Source organism: Nomascus leucogenys, chromosome 1a (genome assembly GCF_006542625.1).
Source record: "Nomascus leucogenys isolate Asia chromosome 1a, Asia_NLE_v1, whole genome shotgun sequence".
Lineage (NCBI taxonomy): Eukaryota > Metazoa > Chordata > Mammalia > Primates > Hylobatidae > Nomascus > Nomascus leucogenys.
Window position 1 is genome coordinate 71,986,360 of NC_044381.1, and position 18,419 is coordinate 72,004,778.

Genomic DNA, 18,419 nt, shown 5'->3' on the forward strand with positions numbered 1-18,419 from the left:
GGTTTTCTCCATAGTTTACATAAGCCAGTCACTGCAAATATTCTTCCCCCACCCCCCTTAATTTTTTTTTTTTTTTCCTCAGAGATCCTTGTTCTGACCTGCAAGGATTCTTTGGCCTGGTGCTTTTCCAGATAAAGTGTAAGAGCCAGGATTTCTGGATTTTGTTCCTAGACATGAGTGAGCTTGGATAAGTAAATCATTTTCTCTTTTAGTCTGTTTGGGTTTCTGTAACAAACTATCATAAACTGGGTAGCTTATAGGCAATATACATTTATTTTCCACAGTTCTGAAGGTCGGGAAATCCAAGATCCAGACCAGCAGATTTGATTTCTGGTGAGGGCCTGCTTTCTGGTTCACAGAGGGCACCTTCTGGCTGTGTCTTCAAAAGGTGGAAGTGGAAACGGGTCTCTCTCCGGCCTCTTTTATTAGGGCACCAATCTCATTCCTAAGGACCCTGCCCCTATGACCTAATCACTTCCCAAGGCCTCCACTTCCTAATACATCACGGTGAGGGTTAGGATTTCAACATATGAACTTTGGTGGGATATAAACATTCAGACTATAGCACCCTGACAGTAAAAATGAGATAATAATACTTATCTCTTTCTTCTAACAAAACGATAAGGTAAAGTTAAAAGGAGGGTATATATATATATATATATATATATATATATATATATAATGTGAATTTCCTGTGTAAAATGTGTTAAAGAGTTGTCTGATTAATTGCTTCATAAGGGAATTGCTTTGAGACTAGGCCTATTGATCTAGAATAAGTAGTCAATTTGTAGTCAGTACCCTAGGGAATAGACACTGAAAAGGTTTTTGGTTTTGTATTCTACAAATAAAGCAACCTATTAATTGAATTCCTCTCAGTGAATTCTTCACTCAGGTGATTCTGGAGAGGGCGGGGGACAGACGCGGCCACAGCCCAGGCCCCGGGAGCGCCACGGAACCTAACGGTGGCAGCGGAGGTCGCGCCCCTCAGTGCCCGCGCTCTCCCCGTCGGGAGCTTCCTGGTCGCCCCTGTGGCGGCGGCTCGGGGTGTCAGGCGGGCGCGGGGCTCGCCCAGCCTGATCCAGGGAGAGGACGGGCTGGGCAGGGGCGCCGCCCCGCCTCGGGAGAGGCGGGCTGGGCGGGGCTGGGAGTATTTGAGGCTCGGAGCCACCGCCCCGCCGGCGCCCGCAGCTCCTCGCCAGCAGCCGTCCGGAGCCAGCCAAAGAGCGGTGAGCGGCGCGGGGCGCGGCGGACGCGGCTCCGGCCGGGCAGGGGTGAGGGCGCCCAGGCGCTGCTTGGGGCGCGGTCCGGAGGGGGTTCGGCTCCCCGGGACCGGGCCGGGGCGCGCGCGGAGAGCCCCACAGCCTGTGCTCTGCCCTCCGGGTGCGGGGCGGCGGGCAGCGATCTGGCCCCGGGGCAGTCGCCTTTGATTCTCGAGGGCGCTGGCGCTCGGGGAAGGTTGGCAGCACCTTACGAGACCCACACACGTCTCCGCGGCGGCACGGGCCACCTTCTGCGGAGCCTCGGGGGCTTCGCTGCCGTCTCACCTCCGCTGGCTGCGCTCTGCGGCCCCGGAGTAAGCTCCATCTGGTAACGAGCCGCAGTCTGGTCACCCCAGTCCCGCCAGGTCCCGCTGCGAGGGGAGGCGGAGGGGCTCGCTCAGCAAACCAGACGGCCGCTCCAGTTTCTCTAACTGGGGTTGGAGCCCCGTCACCCTTTCCCAGATCACGGCCGCGGGGGAGCGAAGGGACTTCCCGGGACTGCATAGGGCGCCTCCCGGGACCCACAGCTTGGCTGGCCCGGCCGCTTTTGAGCATCAGCTGAGGCTGGACTTGGAGGAGATCTCGCAGTGGAGCGCGAATGAGTTCTTCCACCAGGACCAGCTGCGGCCGGGCTGCAGCCGCTGTCTGGTTGCTGATCCCACAGAAAATGGTGCTTGCCCCATGGCCTGAGTGGACATGACCCGGCTTAGCAAAGACTGCAAACTCTAAGCTTTTCCGAATCAAATGCGCCTCCCTGCCCAGACTGTGCCCAGGAAGTGGTGGATGTGGCAGAATGTTGGTCCTAGTGTGCAGAGCCCTAGCGGGGAGCTTTCACAACATGTTTGAGAGTTTATTCTGAATTATCGGGTGCTCAAATAGAAACACTAAAACGATTGCCCTCTGAGCAGTAGGCATTCAGGTCCAGGGAGTCGGGGACGCATGGTGGAGGCTGGGACTTAGGTTTCAGCCTTACCCTTCAAGTTCGTCATGCCGATTCCAGAGACTGCGGAATGTTTGTAAAGTGACTCTGGGAGTTGGGTTGCTGCACAATGAGGACACCTGGACCTCGGTGACTCAGGCTGTTTCTAGGATTCTGGGGAAGAAATGGGAGAAGGCTCAGTTAATTCTGAAGAAAATGAGACTGATACAATTAACCACTTGGGCACAGAGCCTGAGGAGAAAAAGCTTTCGTCAGCTTCCAAAGTTCTGATTTGTTTACGTAAGGTTTTTGTTTTTGTTTTATTTTTATTTTTATTTTTTGAGACGCAGTTTCGCTCTTGTTGCCCAGGCTGGAGTGCAATGGCACTATCTCGGCTCACCGCAACCTCTGCCTACCGGGTTCAAGCGATTCTCCTGCCTCAGCCTCCGGAGTAGCTGGGATTACAGGCATGCGCCACCATGCCCGGCTAATTTTGTATTTTTAGTGGTGGTGGCGGGGTGGGGGGTGGGGGGGTGGGGGGGGTGGGTCTCTCCATGTTGGTCAGTCTGGTCTCGAACCACCAACCTCAGGTGACCCGCCTGCCTCGGTCTCCTAAAGTGCTGGGATTATAGGCATGAGCCACTGCGCCTGGCCTACCTCAAGTTGATAAATATTTCATAGTAGGAAATTGTGTGTTTCCATAAAAGGTAAAGTTGAATAATGATCATTTACTTTTCTACAACAATAGTCTCCCTTGTAGACATTTACTCTCAATCCTTAGGGTAGGGTCTCTCATTCTAAAGATGATCATACCCCATCCTTGATCTTTGGGGGACTTAAGCAACTTCCTAAATTCATAATATTTAGAGGTGATGTTTAAAATCAGCACTTAGTCCAGATTCTGGGGAGAAGTTTGATGATGGTCCTTGAATATTTAGCACTTAGAAGTGCTAGGAGGATGCCTCACTAAGTTACGTAAGAAGCAGAAGAGGACGAGTACCGCCTGATGGACTGACCCCGAAAACTAGTTGTGTCCAAGTAGAATAGGTGTCTCGCTCTGTTAAGTGGTCTTTAATCTATGATAGTTCGCTGTGCTACAAATATGCATAGGTGCTTTATAAAGACTTTTTTCACTTAGTGAGGTCAAGAGGCTAATGCTGGTCTCATGTATAATTTAGATACCTTTTTACACAGAACCCTCATTAGCCAGACTCTAAACCTTAACTGCAGCCGAGACCTTTGTTCATGTAGTATGCCTTCAGAATCTCGTGTTGACCTTAAATGCCAAGTGGCTTGTAAATTTATGTACTTGATACTTGTGGTAACTGATCTCAAACATAGCTTTTCTTTCCTGTGATCGTTTGGGACACAGGCTCCCACTCAAGGGTAGCTCCTTGTGTCTGGTGCCTGAACTGGATCTTCTCATTAAATTCTGAGTGGGTAACTTAAGAGCCAGTCTAGGCTGTGCTTGCTGTATACTTCCAGTTCGCTATTGACCAAGTGTAATGTGTTCTCTTTTGACCTCTGTTCAGCTTTTCCATAGGGGGAAAAATCAGTCATGAGAAGCAGAAAGTAACTACCTTCCTTGATGCCAGGGAGTTATGATGAGAAAGAAATCCTAGGAAAGGACTAGTTTCCCTTATTCCAACTTAGCATCACTGAATTTGTCTTTGGCAAATAAGCTTTCCTCAAGTCCTGCTCTGTGTTTCAGCAAGGACAGGAAGTAGACTGCCTCTTGTGTTACTTGAGGAGCAGTGTAGGGCAGTGCCTAAGGGCTCAGGAAGTAGTCTTCTCCCGTGATGGCTTGCGCACAGGTCAGGGACCTTTATGAGCAGACATTTCAGAAGTGCCCCTGGGAACCCAGACAACCGGACTGATTGCTGGGTGGGCCTATAATAGCATAGTGCAGTGGATAGCTACTCTTTGTTAAAGGGGAAATCTACCAATTAACAGCCGATTAAAATGGTCTGTATTCTAACTCATGTTTAAATTCCTTATTCCGAAGCTACACTGAACTGCTTACTGTAGGTGTTTACAAATGTGGAGACCCAGCTAGTATTTCTCTACTTTTAGTTTATTTTTTGAAGTGTTTTTTTTTTCCTTCTGACTCTTCAAAATTCTCTGATCCTGGAAACACCAGGATGGGGTTCACATATCTATAGTATCTGTAGAGTGGGAAGATTTCTGACATTTGATTGTATGTCTCTCTCTCTAAACTACTCATCTGAAAAGAAAAACGAAAAAAATTTCAGGCAGGTAAGGATGATATTTATCTGAATAGATGTCTTTTTAGTTTTCCTGAAAGTTTTGAGGTTAATAATCTTGATTTCAAAAGAGCATCGTTATAATGCTTTTCTTGTCTTTTTTTCTTGAGATGGAGCCTTGCAGCCTCCCAGGCTGCAGTGCCATCTCGGCTCACTGCAACCTCTGCCTCCCGGGTTCAAGCGATTCTCCTGCCTCAGCCTCCCGAGTAGCTGGGATTACAGGCGCCCGCCACCACACCCAGCTAATTCTTTGTATTTTTAGTAGAGATGGGGTTTCACTGTGTTGGCCAGGCTGGTCTCAAACTCCTGACCTTGTGATCCTCCTGCCTTGGCCTCCCAAAGTGCTGGGATTACAGGCGTGAGCCACTGCACCCGGCCTATAATGCTTTTCAAAAAAGAAATCTCATGTTTGGAAGTTGACATAATCAAAACGGGGCATACCCAATTTTTGGAAAAGTACACTTTATTGGTTAAAATGTGGTTATAATTAGCAAGTGACTATACAAAATGGCATTCTTGTATTCAATATTCAATATCATTTTGTGCTTGAATGAATCACCCAGTTAGTTTTCTGACCAAAACACAATCCTTTTTAAAAAATTTGTTTACAATTTCAGTGTGTTATGTAGTTACAGATGAGTAAGTCAGAGAATTAATTTCCCAATGAAGTAATTAACACTTTCAAAGGACTGTACTTTAAAATTTCAAAGTGTGATGTTTTCTATTGGTGTAGAATGAGCCTAAATAAGGAGTAAAAAGACACGAGCCCTACTCCTTGATCTGCCAATGACAGATGACTTTGGGCCACCGTGTTATCTCTCTGAGCCTCAGTTTCCTTATGGTGAGAACACAGTAGTCTCCCCCTTATTTTCAGGGGATGCATTCCAAGACCCCCTGTGGATGCCTCAAACCATGGATAGTACCGAACCCTATATATACTGTTTTTTTGATCTGATAACCAAGCCTGCTACTAAGTGACTTGTGGGTGGGTAGCATCTACAGTGTGGATAGGCTGGACATAGGGATGATTCATGTCCCAGGCTGGACAGCGAGATGGCAGAACAGTACAAGATTTCACCACAAAGATTGTCATTATAACTAAAATAGATAAGGTATGTGAACATGCTTCATAAGCTGAAAAGCACCACACAAATACCAGGTTTTGTTCTAGTGGCCTTGTCTAATGTGTCGAGACACAATCTATACTGCCCTCCGAGGTGGTGTTGAAACAGTGGAAATGCAGCAAGATCTGCTTTGTTTCCCAAACTGGATTTGGTTAGATTGGAAAATAAACTAAACATGCTTGAGCGGAGGCTTTGAAAAGAATAAATATTAAATTGTGGAAATGCCTTCTTTATTGGACTTTCTGGTTGGAATCAGCCTTTAAACACATCTTAATTTGAATAGAGTTATGTTAGGACCCTTTATAAGGCAAATTCAGCTAGTTTTAACAATTGAAACTTTTTGGTTTTTATTGAACCATGTGTGCACATTCATGTAGGGATACACTGCTAACTAGCTAGATTGGCGGTCCTCAACTAGCCATGATTTCGCTCCCAGGGGATATTGGCAATGTCTGAAGACATTTTTTCCTTTTTTTGGTAGAGACTGGGGTTTCGCTATATTGCCCAGGCTGGTCTTGAACTCCTGGGCTCAAGCAATATTCCTGCCTCAGCCTCCCAAATGACTGGGATTACAGATGTGAGCCACCACACCCGGCCTGAAGACACTTGGTTGTCACAAGTTGGAGTGTGGTATGCTGGAGTTCTGGCAGCATATGTATTGAAGCCAGCAATGCTGCTGAACATCCTGCAGTGCACAGGACAGCGCCCCACAGCGAAGCATCTGACCTGAAGTGTCAGTGGTGCTGAGGTTTACAATAAGCTCCTGTGCAAAGAGGACATTTAAAAGAAATCAAAATGTTGATAACGTTATTGCTGGGTCTTTGATATGTTGCCTTAGGGTGGAAGAAGTATGTGTAATTAAAGGAACTAAGCTTTCTGCCCACCTTGAAGTTCAAGATTGTTTCCTACTGGCATCCAAAATGAGGGAGACTTTCTTTTTCTGAATTAAAAAATTTCATTTATTTTCCTTTTCTGTAACAACTCTTCTCTCAAGTTCCCCCTGCAGTAGCAACTTATACGGTTTCTTGTATGGTAGTGTGGCAGCCTTTTGGGGAAGGAGGCACATGCAGAGGAGCTCACAACTTTTGCTTTAAAAAGCCAAGCACTATAGGATGTAACGTAAATGAAAGATGTAGTAACCTCTGGAGTCACCGTGACTTCCCTGTCAAGCTGCCAGCAGTTCCCTAGGTTGGAAAATGGGCATGGTCATAACCTAACCACTTCTGAATAGGTTTCAGAATGACCATGTTCAAAAAGAGATGTGTGGTTGGATGCGGTGGCTCATGCCTGTAATCCCAGCACTTTAGGAGGCTGAGGTGGGAGGATCACTTGAACCCAGGAGTTTGAGACCAGCCTGGGCAACATAGAGAGACCCTGTGTCTACAAAAAAAAAAATAACTTAGCTGGGTGTGGTGTTGTGTGCCTGTAGTCCCAGTTACTTGGGAGGCTGAGGTGGGAGGATCACATGAGCCTGGGAGGTGGAGGCTGCAGTGAGCCCTGATATCATGTCACTGCACTCCAGCCTGTGCAACAGAACAAGACCCCGTCTAAAAAAAAAAAGATGTACAAAAATATTTTAGTCAAAGGTAATGTCTGACTATGATATAAATAATAGTAGTATAGTATAGGATGAGCATCCCCAATGCAGAAATCTGAAATGCTCCAAAATCCCAAACTTTTTGCATGCCTGCATGATGCTCAGAGGTCATGCTCTAAAGAAATGCTCACTGGAGATTTTGGATTTTGGCTCTTTAGATTAGGGATGCTTAACTGGGCATAAGGACATATTCCAAAACAAAAAAAAAAAAATGGAAATCAGAAACACTTCTGGTCCTATTTCAAATAAAGGATACTCAACCTGTATAAAATATCCAGTGTGTGTAAATGAAGCATATGTTAAGCCCTAGGAGGAGCTCTGCCTGTTTGAGTTTTACCAAAAAAATGTAATATTTTATGGGTTTTTTTTTTTTGAGACGAGGTCTCGCTCTGTCACCCAGGCTGGAGTGCAGTGGTGCAATCACAGCTCACTGCAGCCTTGACCTCCTAGGCTCAAATGATCCTCCCACCTCAGCCCCTCGAGTAGCTGGGAACACAGGCATGCGCCACCACACCCAGCTAATTTTTGTATTTTTCATAGAGACAGGGTTTTGCCATATTGCCCAGGCTAGTCTTGAACTCTTGGGCTCAAGTGATCTGCCCACCTTGGCCTCCCAGCGTGCTGGGATTACAGGCATGAGCCACCACACCCAGCCAATATCTTGCATTTGAATCAAGTAGTGGACATTTATTGGATCCCTTGGGGCCGATGCCATTTCTAAAAGTGATTGAGTAAATATCACAGGTGGGTAAATCAAAGAGAAGGCTATTCTGGTTGTTTCAAGGTCCAGGTAATTCAGGCCATGGCACAGGTGATCCTGAGCTTAGGAAGAGCTCACCCATGACTCAGGGGCCCAGCTGCCCTGCTCCCCTCACTGCTGGAGCACCTACAACAGCTGTGAAGCATCTTGTGCTTTTGGAGCCTTGACATGGGAAGGAACAGGAGAAAGCAGGACTGATGTCTCCAGACCACCCCTTAGGCAAACCCTCTTTGGTAGCATCTTACACCCAAATATTTTTTTCCTTCACGTCGCATTGCCTGAATTTTTTCATCTTAGTTTGTTGTACTGCCAAAGATTTTATTTGGAATAACAAGTACCTTTGAAAAAAAAAAAAAGCACATACAAATTTCAGCTGCCCTTTGAGGCTTAGCTCCCAACAGCACCTTTCCTTTCCTTCTTAGAAGTAAGCTTTCTGGGTTTCAATTCCTACAGCACATATTCTGACTCATAGCATCTGTGACTTGTTATTTCACATTTCCATGGATGCATCTCATCTGCCTTGCTGGACTGTGGGCCCTTTGGCTTTTTTGTTTTTTAATTCTTAATCTTTATGGGTACATAGCAGGTATATATATTTATGGGGTATGTTAGATGTTTTGACACAGGTATGCAATGCCTAATAATCACATCATGGAAAATGGGGTATCCGTCTTCTCATTTATTTGTGTTACAAACAATCCAATTATACTTTTAGTTATTTTCAAATGTACAATGAAATTATTGACTATAGTCACCCTGTTGTGCTGTCAAATACCCGGCCTTATTCATTCATTATAACAGTTTTTGTCACTCATTAACTATCCCCACCTCCCTCCCACCCCCTCCCACTACCTTTCCCAGCCTCTGGTAACCATCCTTCTATTCTATATCTCTGTGGGCTCAATTGTTTTGAGTTTTAGATCCTGTGGCCCCTGTGACCATGCAGATCATGGCCTATTCATCTTCACACCTGGATAGGAGCCTGCGCAGTGCCTGGCCAAGAGCAGGCATAAGTGTGTGCAAATAGAGGAATAAGTAACAGGGCAGCAACTATGTCTGGAGGTCATTGTCTTTCCTGTCTCAGTAGGAATCAATCACTGCTTATCTTCAAAAACTCAGAGGAGGGGATGGGGCAGTTAGTGGGGACAGAGGGCAGATGGGCAAGATTCAGAGCACAGGCTAGTGTGATGGAAGTTTAAACTTGTGAGTTAAATAGGGTTTGGCGATCTAGCTGGAAAGCATCCCTGCCCCTTGAAGAGATGTTTTTGTGGCCCCACACTACTGACTTAGGCATAATGCCTAGAGATGGACTAGAACTGCACAATGAACTAGTAGTGAGGTTCAGTTTAATGGAAATCAGTGAAAGCTTTCAGGATCAAATGATAACCTCTGTCTCTTTCTTTCTCTCAGGAAAATGGCAGACAATTTTTCGGTAAGTGTTTTATGCCTGTTTCTTTTTTTTTTTTTTTTTTGAGACAGAGTCTCCCTCTGTCGCCCAGGCTGGAGTGCAGTGGCGCGATCCCAGCTCACTGCAAGCTCCGCCTCCCGGGTTCACGCCATTCTCCTGCCTCAGCCTCCCGAGTAGCTGGGACTACAGGCGCCCGCCACCACGCCCGGCTAATTTTTTGTATTTTTAGTAGAGACGTGGTTTCACCGTGGTCTCGATCTCCTGACCTCGTGATCCGCCCACCTCAGCCTCCCAAAGTGCTGGGATTACAAGCGTGAGCCACCGCGCCAGGCCTTATGCCTGTTTCTTACCCTCGATCAGCTCCACATGGTTGAGGGCTGGGGGTTTTGTTTTTACCATGACTTTCCCTTTTCACTCTCCCACTGCGTGGCTTCCCCTGGACTCATTTGTCCAATGAAGGCTTGCGAGCTGGAGCCTTGTTTTTCCAGCAGCAGATCTGGGAAGAAAGCCAGGCAGAGCGAGGCCTGGGACTCACTCACAGTAACCCTTTCACCAAAAGGCCCAGGGCATAAGGGAGTGGACTCTGCCAGCAGGAGCTGAGAAATCCTCTGAGGGGGGAAGTGCGGTACAGTCTGGGCATTCTGATGTTTGTGATTGTTTTTCTCACGGTGACTAAAAAGTATGTGCTGTAAGTAGAGGAGCACTAACTACTGACTTGAGCTAATTATGAAAATACAGCCCTCCCTGATCTTGAGACGTTGGGAGGCAAGAATAAAGTGAGAAAGTATATGTAATCCCAACATCTAATTTTAGTCTTAGAAACTCAAACTATTAATAAGTGGAAAAAGTTTAATGATATGCATGTAATGCCTTTGCCATATTCCTCTCCTTCTTTGATCACATATTCCTATTTTCCTGAAAATTCTGCTTTTGAGAATGCTTTCTGTCCTGTAATTGTTTATGTCTTTCTTTCCAGCTCCATGATGCGTTATCTGGGTCTGCAAACCCAAACCCTCAAGGATGGCCTGGACCATGGGGGAACCAGCCTGCTGGGGCAGGGGGCTACCCAGGGGCTTCCTATCCTGGGGCCTACCCCGGGCAGGCACCCCCAGGGGCTTATCCTGGACCGGCACCTCCGGGCGCCTACCCTGGAGCACCTGGAGCTTATCCCGGAGCACCTGCACCTGGAGTCTACCCAGGGCCACCCAGCGGCCCTGGGGCCTACCCACCTCCTGGACAGCCAAGTGCTCCTGGAGCCTACCCTGCCACTGGCCCCTATGGTGCCCCTGCTGGGCCACTGGTGAGATGGCATTCCTTCTTTCATGTACTTGACATGCAGAGGGCTTCAGGGAGACCCTGAGCTTTAAACCTGCTGCTTAGAGCCACTTCTCAAGGGCCAGCCATGGGTGTATGTTGGTGGAGTCAAAAAATTAAGTATTCATATTGAGCTTATTGTGTGTGGTTAGTATAAACAGAAGGTAATGAATATTTTGAAGGCACTCATAAAGCTGCTTATGAATATAAATCAAGATTGTAGTAATGGAGAACATTTTGGTTATTATTAACACTTACTGAGTACATGTCAATAGTATGCATCTACATGGATAATCTCATTTAACCCCATTACCACCCTATAAGATACTGTTAATAACCCCATTTCACACATGGGGAAATGGGGCAATAGAGAAGTGATATAATTTGTCCATGGTCATTGAGCAAACATGTAGAGGAACCAGGGTAATCTGGTTTTGAAAAACCTTCTAAAGATAATTTTGTGATCTAAGGGTTGAATTTTCATGCAAATTAAAATGTCTTAGCAAGTGAATTCTAAGTGTAAAACATAACTCCATGGGGGATCCAGATACATCTCAGCCACAGGATCCTTCCTTTCCAGATTTATAATCTAGTTGGATGATAAAACGTATAATAAATATGAGGAAAGAGCTAAGTACCAGTGTGGGATTAGACCATTTCAGGACTATGCAGAAGACAGCACAAGGTAGCACTGTCTCCTTTTAGGTCAGTTTAGAGTAGAAAGACTTGGGGGAGTGGGTGGCATTGAGAGGGACTATACCAGAGATGATCAGTTGCAGAGAGAGGGGGACATGAAGGCTGTGGAAAGGAACAGGCAGATGTAAGAGAGATTACAGAGGAAGAACCCCCAGAATCTACTGATTATGTCTTAGGAGTCATAGAGGACTCTGACTTTTCAAGGCTGAGCAACTAGAGCCATCGGCAAAGCTTTAGCCCAAACTGGGAACTCATGAAGGGGAACTGATGGGGGAGGGGGTAGGGAAGACCATTCTAGTTCACACTTTGAATCTGAGGCACTAGCAGCAAATCCAGGTGGGAGGAAGTACAGGACTAGTACACATCAGGACTAGAAAGAAAATATTTGGATGGGCTGGGTGTGGTGGCTCATGCCTGTAATCCCACCACTGTCGGAGGCTGAGGCAGGAGGATTGCTTGAGTCTAAGAGGTTGAGGCTGCAGTGAGCTATGATCACACCACTGCACTCCATCCTCAACAACTGAGACCCGGATTTTTGAGACCTTGTCTCAAAAAATAAAAAGGTTTAGGTGATAGTTAAACCCAGGGGAAGTCTTAAAAAGGGAAAGAAAAGAGGCCATAAATAAATAGAGCTTTGGGGATATTCACAGTACCTTGAATGTAGTTGCTCAATAAACATTTGTGGAATGAACCTCACAGTATTAACAGTGTTCATTCCATAAATACTGAGTATCTGCCACATCAAAGCACTCTGCTGGAGCCATGTGAATACAGAGCATATGAGAACCCACAAGCCCAGAATATGATATGCTGCTTGCCCCCAGGAAGCAGAATAACCACAGTGAAGCATGTACCATGACAGGGCCTTAAGAGTGATACAAAAATGTTAATGTTGATCACAAGATCTAGCTTAAGCCTTTCCAAAAATAGTCAACATGAATAAGTACAAATTGGGATGGCCGTAGTAATGAGATTTACTGATGGCTTTCAATTATTATTTGTACATCTAGGGAGCCTTATCTCTTTGGCCCCTGGGCAAAGTGGCCCGAGAGTCTGGACAGATGGCATATACTAGAGTTATGTGTTTTTCACACATATTAATAGTGATGGAACTTTAGAAACATCGTTTTCTTTCCCCAAAGAAACATGACTCCTTATTGACACATATGTAATTGTTCATTCCCAGACTGTGCCTTATAACCTGCCTTTGCCTGGGGGACTGGTGCCTCGCACGCTGATAACAATTCTGGGCACGGTGAAGCCCAATGCAAACAGGTAAGGAGAGCAAAATTAAAAAGCCTACCCTATTTGTAGATTGGTTTTTGAATAAAGAATGGCCTATCTTGATTTTTTTTCCTTGCCCTGTCTTACGGTGCTATTTTGAATTTTAGTACAATTTAAAGAACTACATATTTAGAATCTTGGCTATACCATCATATAGATTATCCCATAAATCCATACATATTCCCATATAATTTTGCTAAGCATCAGGGCACTCATAGTAAACGGTAACACACCTTATTCTATACTTTGATATGTACTATGTCAGCTAATCTTCATGGTTGAAGGCAGGATAAGGAATATTGCTCTCCCCTTTTTATAGACAAAACTGAGGCTCAGGTTCTACAGATGATCAGTGGCAGGCCTGGGAACCCGTCTTTTGAGTAGATACTATTTGCTTATGGGTTTGAAGAGATTCTACAAGTTAAAAACTTCATCATAAATCAACCTTTGCTATTGGAAGTGGTTTGATTGATGAGTTGGGCTAGGATGGGGTGAGGCTTTATTTAGGAAAACACATGCTAATTATGGCTGTCCTGGGCCGCTTGGCCCTGGTTGTCACCACTGGTTATGTAGTACTTACATATCATATAAGGAAGCTGGCCATGTCCTGAAACCATCTGAGATGCCTGCCCCTGAGGTTAGTGGAAGTGTCTCTAGGTCTTATGGACAGTACCTAAATGGCACAAATTCAAACCATGTACACAGATTTATGCAAGAATCCATAAACAGTCTCAGTGTCTGTCACCTTGTTCCACATCCTGCAATCAAGAGATGGACTTCACTTCTGATCTGATAATTTCACATTCAAATGCTCATTCGCTCCACCTCAGCCAGCCTCCTCTGTTTCTGCAATGGTAGTCACTATCCTAAGCCAACCCATCTTTCCACACAGCCTAGACAACTTCTGTAAGCACAGAACTTCCCCGCACAATAATGCCCATCTCATAGCAAATTACAAAATATATACATCCTCTACCTATGTCCTTATCCATATTTCCTCCCAACATCACATAAAACCCAGCACACCTTATCCTGTGCACACAGCACTCATGATTTATTAAATATCTGCTCTCCTCCTCCCACAACCCCTAACGCACACTGAATACCCAGTTTGGTATCCTTGTCTTGTTAGAGTCATTTCACTGGAAAGTTTAGTTCTAATAATGCTAGAGATGTAGATTGAGACTGGCAGATCAAAACTAATTCTGGTTGAAATGGTTTATGGTAGTAAACTAAAAAAAAACTGTTGCTTAGTCCTGTAAATTCTATATGACGAACTGCGTAGAAAAAAAAGTGCTTAAGCTGACAGAGATGACAACATTGTATATTTAGTCAAACACAAATTCTATGCTGTTTTTTCCTTACAAATTTAATCACTGGAAGATCATTTGTGGTTGAATGTGACTGTTACTGGGTGAATCAAAATACACAGAGAATCTTTGTTAGTTGGTCTAGAGTGCAGACCTGGCTTTAAAATACGAATACCTGCTGATGATTCTGGTGTTACTGCTCTATAGAGCACACTTTGGGAAACTCAGGGATGGGGTTAGTCAAAGAGGGCTTGTGTTTGCATTAACATCCAGGGAGAAGGAACAGGGTCAAAAAGCTAAACCAGCAATTTCATTGGTTCCGGCTCACATCACAGAATGTTTACCACATTTACTATCATGACTTTACAACTTAGCAACAAGATACTGAATATTAACTACCTTATCTCATTCTTGTTGTTTTAGAGGAACTAGGGCTTCTGGTTAATTATGAAGAAGCCAGGTATTTGATGGCTGTTAACTATATAGCTGGCTGGCCTTTACCAGGTATTGAAAGCAAACTGGAAGAGCAGGAAAGAGATAACCATTATCTATAGTAAGGGATAAAGTGTCCTCAGAGTGGCTCTAAACCTCTGTAAGAAAACCTCGAAGGGTTTTCATGAGTCTGTAGGGGCATTACAGATGAATGGAAATATGATCGAAGACAATGAGGCAAAAAAATTCAACATCTATTGTCTTGCTTTAGATTTTGTGATAGTACATAGAATATCGGGCTTAGGATAATTTCCAGTTTGAACTCATTCTGATTTATTTGCTTTCCATTCAGAAAAATTTCCTAGGTACTGTATTATGAAATTATTTGCTTTTTAGAAAATTATATGTTCTTTACATGATACAAATGTACAGCTTTAATCATTTTAATAACTGGTCTTTGGTTTAAAACAGAATTGCTTTAGATTTCAAAAGAGGGAATGATGTTGCCTTCCACTTTAACCCACGCTTCAATGAGAACAACAGGAGAGTCATTGTTTGCAATACAAAGCTGGATAATAACTGGGGAAGGGAAGAAAGACAGTCGGTTTTCCCATTTGAAAGTGGGAAACCATTCAAAGTAAGTTATTGCTACTATTATATATTGATAATGTATATTTCTCATGAGGAATCACTCTAAAACCACAAAGCACTTGAAGTGAGTTTTTATCACCTCTCCTAAGGTGCCTAACCAGTGTATCTTCTCCCTGCCCAGGGGACCAGGCTCAGCAGGCTGAGAACATGGCCAGGAGTGGCACACTCACAGTTCCTTTCAGGCAACTCACCATCATCACTGCTGCCACCCCTCTGAGTTTAAGCCTTTCTAGAAATGAAAAGAATACAATCTTTAACAAAAAAGGCAAAAAGTCTTTATGGTACAGTTGTACTGCGACTTTGTTGCTTAAAACAACGCAGTTGGCATAGAGATGAAAAATGTTTTTTATTCTAAAATTAAAGTTTTATGAAAAGTTTATAAATTTTTAAATTAACAAAGTTTCCTATCTTTTACTCCTTCCCCCATCCTAAGTTGCAATTCGATGAGTATCTTGCCAGTATTTTCTGACATATAGCATGCTTTTTATTTGTAAGCACTGCTTCAACAAATGAGGTCCACAGCATTGAGTTAGGGTTGACTATAGAGTGGTGAATAAAACAGCTGGACTGTAAACTCTTCAACAACAGGGACAAATAAGGACCACAGTCTACATTTGGTGGACATCTTTTCATATCAGAATATTGTTACTTAATAGCACTTTTTTTTTTTTGAGACGGAGTCTCGCTCTGTCGCCAGGCTGGAGTACAGTGGCACGATCTTGGCTCACTACAACCTCCGCCTCCTGGGTTCAAGCAATTCTTCTGCCTCAGCCTCCCAAGTAGCTGGGATTATAGGCGTGCGCTACCATGCCCAGCTAACTTTTGTATTTTTAGTAGACACGGGGTTTCACCATGTTGGCCAGGATGGTCTCGATCTCTTGACCTCGTGATCCGCCCGCCTCAGCTTCCCAAAGTGCTGGGATTACAGGCATGAGCCACCATGCCTGGCCAATAGTATTTCATTTTTAGATATGTGATAATTTAACCAGTACCCTACTGATGAAAATTTACAGAATAGAAACACTCCAACCTGGAAAGATTTTACTAAAATACTGTAATAACTATCCTTACAAATCTTTGCTTCCTAGAAGCAAATCTTCTAGAAATCTTTGCTTTAAATGTACATGTTTACAATTTAGATATTGTCAAATTGCTGCTTCCAAAAAGATGTAGGAATGAACATCCACTATTGGAAGAGTAGATTTCTCCTACCCTTGCCAAAACTGATTATCATCAATCTTTACAACATTTGCCAAAGGAATCCTATTTTCGTGTTTTTCTTTTAGGTGTTTTAGGCCATACCAGAACTTTTGGTTGTTTTGAGACAGGGTCTCACACTGTCACTCAGGCTGGAGTACAGTGGCACGATCACAGCTCATTGCAGCCTGTCAACCTCCCAGGCTCAAACGATCCTCCCACTTGAGCCTCCTTAGTAGCGAGACCACAGATGTATGCCACCCACGCCTGGCTAATTTTTGTATTTTTCTTGTAGAGATGGGATTTCACCATGTTGCCTGGGTTGGTCTCAAACTCCTGGGCTCAAGAGATCCGCCCACCTTTGCCTCCCAAAGTGTTGGGATTACAGGTGTGAGCCACCACACCCAGGCTCTTTTAAGTTTTTATGCAGGCAAATCTTTAGCCTTCACCTTTATGGCTTCACTTATGTATCCTTCTAATAAATTTGTTGCTTTAAAAAAAAACCTGAATAACTTGGAATTTTGTTGTTGTTTTTTGTTTTTTTGAGACAGAGTCTCACTCTTTCGCCCAGGCTGGAGTGCAGTGGCACTATCTCGGCTCACTGCAAGCTCTGCCTCCCGGGTTCACGCCATTCTCCTGCCTCAGCCTCCCAAGTAGCTGGGACTACAGGCGCCTGCCACCATGCTAATTTTTTGTATTTTCAGTAGAGACAGGGTTTCACTGTGTTAGCCAGGATGGTCTCGATCTCCTGACCTTGTGATCCACCCGCCTCAGCCTCCCAAAGTGCTGGGATTACAGGCGTGAGCCACTACGCCCGGCATAACTTGGAATTTTTGCTGTTAAGTTACTTTCTCTGGATCTTAATTGGTCCCACAAATGATAAGGATGAAACGCTGGACATCCTGAGCTCAGGCCAGACTGGTTTGAAATTAATGGACATTTTTTTTCATTTCAGTTGACAAAAAATTGTTTCTATCGTGCACATGAAATATGTATATATTGTGGAATGGCTAAATCCAGCTGACATATGCATCACCTCATGTAACAGTTTATGTATATGCCATTTCAGATACAAGTACTGGTTGAACCTAACCACTTCAAGGTTGCAGTGAATGATGCTCACTTGTTGCAGTACAATCATCGGGTTAAAAATCTCAATGAAATCAGCAAACTGGGAATTTCTGGTGACATAGACCTTACCAGTGCTTCATACACCATGATATAATCTGAAAACGGCAGATTAAAAAAAAAAAAGAATCTAAACCTTACATGTGTAAAGGTTTCATGTTCACTGTGAGTGAAAATTTTTACATTCATCAATATCCTTCTTGTAAGTCATCTACTTAATAAATATTACAGTGAATTACCTGTCTCAATATGTCATTTAATTGGAGTGGTTTATTCTAGATAATGCACAATGGAAAAAATATGTAGCAATATTAATACTGCATTGGGGCCTCAAGGTTTCCTATACTTGTTAAAATATTTTTCTTAAGGAGAAAGTAAATATTACCACAAAATTATCTCTTCCAGAATTTCATAAAAATCAGATGTTTCAAGGAAATTATTCTCTCATTTTCTTAAGGAAATATATGTTCAGGAAATGAGAATAGCATTAAGAAAAAGTTAACCTATAGATGACCTATGACCCATAGACAATTATTGTTAGGATTCTGGTATATTTCTTGACGGCTTTTTAATCCTGTTTTCTCCTGCTATAGTTCACTGCTTTCAAATCAGTAATTTGATACCAATATAGGACCATCTCCCTGGTTTTAATGAAATCTCTTATAGAGAAAAAAAGGATCTTATATAGTCGGCTTTCAAAATTTAATTGTTCCTATCATCAACACTCTTACCCATGCCTTTCTACCCTTATTAGCAGCAAGCCCAAAGATTAATAAAATTCCAAAACTAGGATGTGGCAAAACCACTTCATCTTATAGAAGACCAACATTTTTTTTTTTTTTTTTTGAGATAGAATCTGACTCTGTTGCCCAGGCTGGAATGCAGTGATGCGATCTCAGCACACTGCAACCTCTGCCTCCCAGGTTCAAGCAATTCTCTGCCTCAGCCTCCTGAGTAGCTGGGATTACAGGCACCTGCCACCAAGCCTGGCTAATTTTTGCATTTTTAGTAGAGATGGGGTTTCACCATCTTGGCTAGGCTGGTCTTGAACTCCTGACATTGTGATCCACCCACCT

At 44.0% G+C, this 18,419-nt stretch overlaps 1 protein-coding gene across 2 annotated transcripts; it reads left to right on the forward strand.

The window, feature by feature from the left end:
• The first annotated feature begins 1,139 nt into the window (after nucleotides 1-1,139).
• LGALS3 (galectin 3) lies at nucleotides 1,140-17,591 on the forward strand. 2 transcript variants are annotated; one of them, XM_003267720.3, is made up of 6 exons: nucleotides 1,140-1,226; nucleotides 9,334-9,355; nucleotides 10,308-10,631; nucleotides 12,528-12,616; nucleotides 14,839-15,004; nucleotides 17,285-17,591. In XM_003267720.3, the coding sequence occupies exons 2-6, from the start codon at nucleotides 9,338-9,340 to the stop codon at nucleotides 17,438-17,440; spliced, it is 753 nt and encodes a 250-aa protein (XP_003267768.1). In that variant the 5' UTR covers nucleotides 1,140-1,226; nucleotides 9,334-9,337; the 3' UTR covers nucleotides 17,441-17,591. The 2 variants fall into 2 exon arrangements, with proteins under 2 accessions (XP_003267768.1, XP_030666776.1); XM_030810916.1 differs by having other exon boundaries at nucleotides 1,185-1,271.
• The last annotated feature ends 828 nt before the right edge of the window (nucleotides 17,592-18,419 follow it).